Source organism: Humulus lupulus, chromosome 6, assembly GCF_963169125.1.
Source record: "Humulus lupulus chromosome 6, drHumLupu1.1, whole genome shotgun sequence".
NCBI classification, from domain to species: Eukaryota; Viridiplantae; Streptophyta; class Magnoliopsida; order Rosales; family Cannabaceae; genus Humulus; species Humulus lupulus.
In genome coordinates this window covers 202,362,061-202,371,867 of record NC_084798.1, presented here as the reverse complement: position 1 = coordinate 202,371,867, position 9,807 = coordinate 202,362,061, and the positions used below count along the sequence as shown (strand labels likewise).

The 9,807-nt window shown below is 35.6% G+C and overlaps 2 protein-coding genes across 3 annotated transcripts; one reads left to right on the top strand and one right to left on the bottom strand.

The window, feature by feature from the left end:
* Nucleotides 1-2,134: 2,134 nt before the first annotated feature.
* Nucleotides 2,135-8,165, bottom strand: LOC133782983 (uncharacterized). Of its 2 annotated transcripts, none has more exons than XM_062222478.1 (14): nt 7,695-8,165; nt 7,226-7,288; nt 6,546-6,992; nt 6,217-6,288; nt 5,724-5,849; nt 5,402-5,614; nt 4,793-4,840; nt 4,253-4,405; nt 3,756-3,917; nt 3,436-3,529; nt 3,183-3,301; nt 3,064-3,108; nt 2,614-2,942; nt 2,135-2,525 (listed from the first exon to the last, which is right to left on the bottom strand). In XM_062222478.1, the coding sequence occupies exons 1-13, from the start codon at nt 8,028-8,030 to the stop codon at nt 2,709-2,711; spliced, it is 2,112 nt and encodes a 703-aa protein (XP_062078462.1). In that variant the 5' UTR covers nt 8,031-8,165; the 3' UTR covers nt 2,135-2,525; nt 2,614-2,708. The 2 variants fall into 2 exon arrangements, with proteins under 2 accessions (XP_062078462.1, XP_062078463.1); XM_062222479.1 differs by having other exon boundaries at nt 2,135-2,419.
* Nucleotides 8,160-9,597, top strand: LOC133782985 (F-box/kelch-repeat protein SKIP6-like). Its single transcript, XM_062222480.1, has one exon. The coding sequence runs from the start codon at nt 8,160-8,162 to the stop codon at nt 9,426-9,428; it is 1,269 nt and encodes a 422-aa protein (XP_062078464.1). The 3' UTR covers nt 9,429-9,597.
* Nucleotides 9,598-9,807: the final 210 nt, after the last annotated feature.

Sequence of the window (9,807 nt, the reverse complement as noted above, 5' to 3'; positions counted from 1 at the left end):
AAATTAGAGTAGGGATCACAATTTTACACTAAAACTCATTTATACGTGGATATCATTCCTTGATCTCAAGGGTGGGTATTACCTCATAAATTAGAGTTTAAGATAGAGTGAATGAATGCAAATATGTACCCGAGACGGGTATAGGGTAAGGTGCGAGTATAGGTATACCCAACCTTATTACCCTACTCCAAAGACATAAGCAGAAAGTTGAAACAAGAGGGGCCAAACATAAAAAATAAATTAAAAAGGGCCAATTACGTAATTTTTGAACAAAATTATAAATTTTTATTGAAAAGTCAATAAATATTTTAAATGAAATAAATAAATTAAGGGGGACCAAGGCTACCCTTTGGGTCTACTAGATCCGCCGATGCCCTACCCTACCCTATCCTACCCGAATATATATATATATATATTATACTTAATTTGTAAATTAAAAGATATATACAAATATTAATATATCTTTTTAAATATAAATACATGTTATATAATATACATAAAAAATAATTAATATACATTTTGAATTATAATTTATATACTAAAAATTAAATACTTCTAAACTTGTTAAAAATAAATATAATGTATAGTATAGTATTTAAAATCTTTAATACATTATATATTATATATATTAATTAATTTAAACAAGTATAGATATATAATATATTAAATTAGTATTAATAATTTTGAATACATTATATTATATTCTTATTCTATGTTATTATTGTTTACTATCCTTAATATTTAATACATATTATATTTCATTTAGATTTCAAAGTATAGTGTATTAATTTTTTTTAAAATATTTTTATTTTAAATTTTGTTAGGGTAAAGTACTCTATATTGTTAGGGTAGCACTCCTACCCGCAAAAAATTATAAAATAAGAGTGTAAAGTATGGATAGTACTTTTTTTGATAAGGCAGGATCATGAAATAGACATACCTTATCCATTGCCATCCCTATTAGAATATCTTAAAAGTGGTATACCAATTAACAAGAAAATTTTAACAAATAAACTTACTATTTTGTTTACATTATTACTCTAAAAGGCATAAGAAAATAAAAATTGCCGCTAAAAGAATAAGAAAGACAAAAAGATGAAAAAGATGAAATAGTATTTGAAATATATGATTAATGAGGGTAGGGGAGATGAATTTAGTTATAATTTGGACCATTCAACTTATTTCAATAACAACAAACGAATCCTCCTAAAGATGGTATCATGGAAGTAGTTTTATTCTTTTCTTATTTTTTAATTAACATATAAGATGCTTAGAAGAAGAGAGAGATAATAATTGTCCATTGATTTGAGCCAAGCAATGGATAAGTTCAATTATTATTACTATTTTTATAATTATATCATATTCAAAAATTGCTTGAGAACTAAAATGAGCATAACCCAAATGAGAGGCCTTCATGTGCTCGAACAAACACATGGCATAATTCTTATTCTTTTTTACACTAATACAAACCCACCCATATGCCATGCTCCTTGCATGTCCTTTTGTTGCTTCAACATGTTTATTTATAAAGGGATTAAAGCTTATATAAAATCAAATATAATTTTTATATATAAAATCCTTTCAATAGTGTATTATTAGGGGGTTCTGATGTGGCAGCTTGCATGTGAGTACTATTATTTTTTCTTTTGTTTCATTGATTAAGTAGGTAATACTTAATGAATGTGAAACAAAAATGATTCAGATTGGTAATTTTGTCCTTTGTTTGTTTGTTTGTTTATATATATGTGACATATTATATGAAAATCACCGATTGTACTTTTGTTTGGTTCATAGGATTATTGCAGTTCACATTGGATACCTCGGGGAACATTATATAAGAAAGGATTTAGCAGTAAGGATGGAACAAAATGGTTCTGATTTCTGAACTCTGAACATTGTCTCTTGTTTTTTATTGATCTCATTAATGTCTGGTCACATGTGATATCTAGTATCTATTTGATCCCAACAACAAAATCTCATTATTATGTTTTTCTTTGTGAGTATCGAGCAATGTGGGTCTCTAATTTTATGTCTCAAACCTTCCTACAATTCAATATGGTTTGCCATTCTTTTGTTATGTTAAGATGTGTAGTGTGTTTCTTATCAGTAAAAATCTCATATATTTTCATGGAAGTACAAGAAACCAAAAATTTAAACGAGTAAAATTGAATTCTAAAGCTTTGTTGGTTTATGTTCATATACAAACTCGCAGAAATTGATTTGTGGAATTACATACTATGATAGATTCCTAAGTTAAAAACGAGTCTCAGTAAGTTTGTAATGTAAGAGTATATATTATAAGGTTTAAGTTTACAAGAGTCTTACTGAAGCAAAGTATTGCTTGAATGCTTGAAAACTTATATTGTTATCAGGTCAGTGATCAACATGATGATGGCTTCTGAATCTACAAAAACTCGATCTGCAGTGAATCGAAAAGCTATTCGTCAGATCTCGGTGCATAAGTCACAGTCAGCTTGAGATTTTGATTACTCCCAAGCTTGCTTACGAGAAAAATCTTTACCAAGCTGCGTAGCCACAAGAATAGAAGGAGGTGATGAGTAATCAAACCTTCCTAGCTGGATTTTCGATGAATTGTTTTGGTTAATTCTTTACCTCAGATGTTTTCTTCAACGACAAATTCGTTGATGCTGGAGCTTGTATTTGCAGGGCGCTAAAAACCACAGTGGGAGACAGGACCGAATATGTTACTAGTATTTAACAACGCCAGCACTCTGAGTCTTGCCAAAAACTGATTCTATGCTATCATGACATAAGTCGAATGCATTTGACACAGCAAAGCCTGCACACATGCCATCCACAGCTGCGCTTACAATCCCTCCAGCATAGCCTGCTCCTTCACCAATAGGGTACAATCCTTTCAATGACGTGCTCTCGTAAGTGTCTGCGCTGCGGGGAATCTGAATAGGGGAGCTCGTTCTCGTCTGGAGCCAAAGATAATATGTTGGCAGTAAATAAATCTAATCTTTTCCAGAGAACAATAACTTAACATGTGAAAATGAAGAAATTAAATGGTTTGTCAATCAATATAAATACTATTATTACCTCTACTCCATGAAGAAGGCCCTCTTTGGATATTATTCCTGGTAACTGAGTGAAAGAAGGAAGTTATGTAGTAATTGTTCACAGAATTACGAGAGGAAAGAAAAGAAAGACTTTAATACCTCTTCATTGAACATTGAGATTGACTGTTGCAAAGCCTCTGTTATATGAATCGGGAACAACTCGTAGAGATTTGCTGCTTTCACTCCTAACCGATAACTTGACGGTGGCGTAGATGTTACTAGACCAAAGAAAAGAACAAGTAAACTTTCAACCACAAATAGTGGGGGATTTTTACAGGCAAGCAGCTCTCTTTCTTTTTCAGGAAAGAGATCCTGCAAAACAACTATAGAAAATGAAATGACAAAACCATACCAGATAACTTTCCATCCAAAAAGTCGGTAACTGTCTGTACAGGCACAACGAAATCTCCCCCTCCCATTATAGCTGCTCTTCTTTCGAATTCTCTCTTAAAATTTAAACACCACAACAGTAGAATTTGAAATTAGCGGTGTTTAAAATGCTATTACAAAATAGCTAAATATCATGAAAATCCAACTAGAACAAAGATAAGGGAATTCAAAAAGGTTGTCAAATCTATATCCCCAGAATAGTGAAACAATTGAATCGGCAAAGATAGTAATATAAAACTTCGGAAGTGCTTAGGAGAATATGCCAGGAAGGAAAACAAATACCTGAAATTCCACCCCTGCAAGATGACCACGGAGATTCAAGGACTCAAAATCCTTCGTTGAGACAGTCACAACAAGGGCAGCATTTGCCCACTTAGATGCACGCCGAGAAAATGACATGCCATTGATACAGATTTCTGAAGGATTTGTACTAGTGAGCACGACCTGCAAATAAAACATTTGGATTACTACTTCCAGTGTGAAATATTACTGGTAGATCTATCATATTATCACACCAATTAATGAATTTTCTTGTCATCTGGCATTATTATCACACCAATTAATTAATAATCTTGCATCTGGAAGTCCTTTCACAAGGTACTAGCAAAGACTTCTCGACTTTTAACCAATGTCAAGTAGGTAGTCAAGTGTAACATGTCTACTAACATACATCCTTTTATGTAGCCCTCTAAAATATTGACACTTACAAAATTTCAGGCACAAAATTTAAATATTTCACTGCTCTGCAAAGCAGGCTCTTAAAAGGAAAAGGGAAGTACCTGCCCACCAGGACACATACAAAAAGAATAGCAACTTCGAGTTGCCCCAGCAGACACATCGCCATTTTCCCTGCCAACATATTTGACAAGCTTGTAATCTGCCACTGGTACTTTTCCACGTCCACTGCGAACTTCAGATGCCAAACGAGAGTACTATACATTTTCACAACAAATTTGTTGAATTCTGATCAGAAGAAAAACAGTTTGGAAAAAAAATCCTGAGTACTATACTTACGCCTCAGTTTCTGTCTCTCAAAAATATTATAGAGTTTGTAGTGGGATGACCTAGTTTCAAACTTAAGTGAGTTTTAAAAGCTTTTGGGGATATATAAAAGAAAAATGGTTGTATCAGAATATTATCAACAATGGCATGCAGAATTAACCTTGTTCCTCGTGCCTTGAACTATAAAAACATTCAAAACTGAAATAGGAGTAGAATAGCTATAGCTGGCAGAGGTGACTTAGTCATGGACAACAAAATTTTACATGGACAACAAAATTTTGATAAATTATCCAAAGCAAAGAGATAGTATAACCAACCTGTATGCTGTTTATCACTTCTTGAGGATGCTCCATCCGCAAACCTACCTGTTCAGCCATATAAGAGATCGCATTATAATTTTTTTTTAAATAAAATATTTGAATGAGCATGCATACATGTTAATTGTCTCTATGAAAATCATCATCCATTATCCTAGCAACAGTTTGCATTGTCAAAGAAAGTCATTTCTTTTACAAGACCTGACAAAAGAGTTCTGTGCGCATAGCTATACAGTATACAAAAGGACCGGAATATTTCAATATCGAAAACATTAAAAAAAAAAATGAATGAAAGGTTGTTCCGGCTAGTAATATACTCATCCAGGAATACCTTGTTAAAGCAAAGTAACTTCCCTATGTTCTTTACTGTTAAATATATATATATATATATATATATATTATTAGGGTGTATACAATGTCATTTATTAAATGCTTAAAGTCTGAAATATTATCATCTCCAACAACATTGTAAAAAAACTTCAAATCTTAGTAGTCATGGAAGGCAAGTTTATTGGAAGTAATGCTTAAGCCGATGTCATGAATAAAATGTCCTTAACTACCAGATATACCCTTACTAGCTCAGAAGAAAAGGAAGAGAAAGCCACTCACAGCAAAATCTTTTGGAACCAAAGCCACATTATGAGAAAGAAGCATTTGATAAACATCACGTGCAGAATGCCCAACAGCCAAAACAACAGCATCAAAGCCCCACTTCTGGCTATTAGACTGTGATCTGTCTTTTGAATCAGATACTTTGACGCCAACAACTTGTCCATCCTCTATGAGAAGATCATCCACTCTCTTCCCAAACTCAATAGTAACCTAAGATGTTTATGAAAAGAAAAAGCAAGATTAGGAAGCAAGTTTAAAGTAAGAAAAAAATATCTGAAAAAATACGTTTGATTCAGCCAAAAGTATGTATGTCACTCACACCCAGTTCTAGTAAATGTTGCCGAAAATTGCGAAGTAAAGGAATCAATTTATCTGTTCCCAGATGTGGCTTCCCATTAACCAAGATTCCTTCTGTAGCTCCAAAATGAACTAAAGTTTTCATAACCTAAAAGAATAATAGCTGTGAGTCAGTCCATACCATAACCAACAAAACCTAAAATAATGCACATGAAGTGTTAATCAAATTTACTTAAAGATGGCAAAAATTTGTAGGAAGAAATATCTTGAGATGAGATTGATCTCCATTTAATCCCCTCTGAATTAATAGTTAAAAGGAAAGAGTAAAACAAATGCTGATACATTAATTTTCCATTCGTCTGTTCTGTTGTTCGTTCATAATCAAATTCTTATGAGAGGGAGTAGGATTTCAAGTGCAAGTAGTGATGCATACACTTTGCTGTGGGACTACTTGGAAAAGTGATTAAAAGGAGGTAGATAACAAAATTTCAAGAAGATAGAGGTAAGGTGCTAACCGCCAAAACAGTGTCGCTATTTCTTCCAATTCTAGTAACTAGCTTTCCATCACTCCAGGTACCTGCACCACCCTGCCATGTATAAGTCCTTGATAAATGACTCAATCATAAGTTATGTAAAAATAAACATATCAATTAAATTAGTAAAAGACAACTTTAGCAGAATTTTGAGAAAATACACAAATCCTATGGAAAACACCATTCAGTTCAAAATCAACAGTTGGCTATTAAAATAAGGCATCAACATTACTCCATCACATTTTTTAAAATTCAGTCTAAAACAAAAGAATGGCACATAATAAGAGTGAATCAAGTTTAATGTATAAAACCTCCCCGAAGCAAAAATTGCTTTCCATCTCTAAAATCTTCCGCACAACCAAAGCGCCAATGTCACGTCCTCTTTGTTCAACAGGCTGACCTCTTTCTATTAATGTAACATCTGCCCCAAATTCTGCAAGAACGAGACACGCAAATAGACCTGATGGTCCACTACCCACAACTGCAATTTTTGGTTTTCTGGATGTCGATGATAATGGTCCCTTAGCCACAGAATTATAGTCATGTCCACCATCTCCTGAAATGGTATCCCTAGAGATCCTTTTACAATCTCTTATAATGTTGATCAAGTCCCCAGTTACTTTTTCCTCAGACAAATGTTCTATAAGCCCAACTTTAGGCTCCATCTGAGAAATGAAGTCCCAAGTACGAGGCTCCAAGCTCAAAAGTTTCTCAACGTCCATGTCCACTACGTATACAAATTTGGGCTCCTTTAGCATCTAAGATAATAACAAAACACAGACGCACAAACAAAGCAAATTAGTATTGTAAAGTTGATCCTCAATTAACTTGAAATTCTATCATACAGATTTTTTTGGGGGGGCTGTTTTAGCAGCTGTGCATAATGATAATATGTTTCAAACAAAAAGCTGATTTTTAAGATTCTATTTCGGCCGTGATTAGAACACACAAGGAGAAAAATTATAATACAATTCAACACGATTGAACAAACCTTCCTTGCATCAAAAGATTTCCGAATCACTGTGAATGCTTCTGCTGGCAACATCGAAGCAACCTGAAGTCGCACCAAAAAAATTTCATAAGCTAGGAAACTTGTACATTTTCTCTCAATAAGAAAATGATGAACGATTTTTAAGAGCCCAAGCAATATAAAAAAGTGAATGAAACTTTTGGTTAGGGGAAAATAAACTCATTTCTCTCTCTGCTCATACATTTTCTAGGTAACCAAACAGGTAGAATTCATTTGTAACTTGAAAACAAATGCTTACGAACTTCATTTCCCGCCAAGAAAACACAAATGTAAATGAATATCTAACCGCAGCTTTCGTATTTAAGTACTACTTGAGTTTCAGTTTCGTCCTTAATCGATAAAAATCGCCATTTTCCAGAACGAAGCACGGTGAAAATTTTATTTTCCTGAATGCTTTCTCACCAACCAAACAAACAGAAATTGAAATTACCGGAAATTCAAGAACTTTAGCAATGGCTTCAAGCAATCCCTCCGAAACGCCAAGAAAGTCCTTTCCCGGGTCCCTATGGACCGGAACTCCGAGCTTGGACAGCCTCCATAAACCCTCGAACTTGTTCCTGCTCTTAACTTCGGCTAAGATATCCTTCTGCTTCAATTTTAGCTTCTTTTTCTCCGACGGATATCTCCTTTTACCGGCTCTCTTAGCGCAGACGATTCGTAGTGTTTGCCTACGAGTATGAGGTAGTCCACGGCAAGGATAGCACAGTCCTGGGATATCGTTTCGGGGACTGAGGCAGAAAAGCTTGGAGGGAAGAAGTAGAGACATGGTTGGCTCTCTTGAAAACAAATTGAAGTTTTGGCTGCTGAAAAAGATGATAAGAAAAGGAGAAATGATTTCAAACGACAAGTCGTATATCCACTCGGAATCTTCTTCAATTAAAACCACTTGTCGTATATGGAATCGTTAAATAATTGGAAACCTTTAATGGGAGAGGAACCAATCTCCCATAATTATAGAATTACAACCCCGCTTTTCTTCTCCCCAATGTCGACTGCCGTACCTCCGCCGCTACCGGCGGTGCTCATCCCAGCCCTGCCAAACGATCTGGCGTTGAATATTCTAGCTCGAGTACCGAGACAGTACCACCCGATCCTCTCAGCTGTATCCAAATCAATCAGATTAGCCATTTCTTCTACACAGCTGTTCACCCTTAGATCACTCCTCAACCTCACCGAAACCTTGCTCTATTTCAAGGTCGGTTCTTTATTCCTCGACACCGAGAACTGGTTCGCCATCTATCAAAAACCAATCGTCTACGGTCGCAAGAGTCTTCTTCAATTCGCCCAACTCCTCCAACCGAACCCAATTCATTTGGTGGGATCTGCCCACGCTGTTGTTGGCCCTAACATTTACGTCATCGGCGGCACCACCTCGGATGACGCCAATGTTGTCAAACCTTCCTCGGACGTGTGGGTGCTCGATTGCCGCTCTCACACGTGGCAGCGGGGGCCAAGCATGCGAACGCCACGGTTCGACGCTTCCACCGCCGTAGTGGACGGCAAGATTTATGTGATTGGAGGACGAGCGAACAATTCATGGGTCGAAGTGTTTGACCCGGTGGCGGTGGGCGGTGGACGCTGGGAGGACATTCCAGGCCCACTTGACGGGCGCATAGAGCTGTTTACGGATGTAGAAGTTGTGGATGGTAGAATCTGTGTCAGGGTAAGCAATCAAGAGATTCGGCTCGACCCGAAGACCACGACGTGGGAGGTGACCGGATATGATTTGCCATATGGTGGGAGAGAGGAGTGTGTGGTCAATGGGGTGTTTCATCGCTGTGATAATAGGGGGAAAATCGAATGGTATGATGACAGGAACAGAGTGTGGAAAGAGCTCAAAGGTGGTGTGACGGAAATGTTGCCCAAGTACGTTTGTGGTACCAAATTGGTCAATTTGAAAGGGAGGCTGGTTATGATGTGGGGAGAGGTGAGCTATGGAAGTTCAGTCAATGGTGTGGAGAAGAAGAAGAAAAGGAAGAAGGGGGTTGTGAAGTTATGGTGTGGAGAAATTGAAGTGAGTAAAAATGGAGATTGCAGGGATTTATGGGGTGAGCTTGTTCAAAAGGTGTGTTTGCTTCCAGAAGGGAGTTGGGGTTTGGCCGAAAAGAACTTTTATGAGTCTGTGTTTCTTTTCGATGGCATAACTTTGTGTGTTTCTTTGTGAAGTCATGGTGTTCTATATAAATTCCTATGATATTTGATATCGATATGATGTTTCGTACCACTTATATACACACACAGTGACAGTGTTATAGTTGTTTGACTCTCTGTAGAAATGGGGTAACAAAGCAGATTCTAAAGACATAAGATGAAAATGGTGAATTATCCTTGTATTATGTTTGTTTATACTGACATTAGAAGTTGTGTATATTATTCTAACAAGAGAATAATTTCTCTACAAATAAGGTATTTTTATCTCATTATAGTATTTACAATAATTTCATTTTATAATGACAGTTATTTAGTTAGGGTAACTTCACATATTAACCATTCTTTTCTCCTATATATTATAAGAGAAATTCGTAAAAATGATATTTTTTTTA

What these genes read in the sequence shown, in the direction of transcription:
- LOC133782983 (XM_062222478.1), bottom strand. Translation starts at nt 8,030, where the DNA reads ATGTCTCTACTTCTTCCCTCCAAGCTTTTCTGCCTCAGTCCCCGAAAC. An exon ending in CTAAAGTTCTTGAATTTCCG is followed by an intron (nt 7,289 to 7,694) that starts GTAATTTCAATT and finishes GTGCGACTTCAG; the next exon opens with GTTGCTTCGATGTTGCCAGC. An exon ending in TTTGGATGGAAAGTTATCTG is followed by an intron (nt 3,302 to 3,435) that starts GTATGGTTTTGT and finishes TCTTTGGTCTAG; the next exon opens with TAACATCTACGCCACCGTCA.
- LOC133782985 (XM_062222480.1), top strand. Translation starts at nt 8,160, where the DNA reads ATGGAATCGTTAAATAATTGGAAACCTTTAATGGGAGAGGAACCAATC.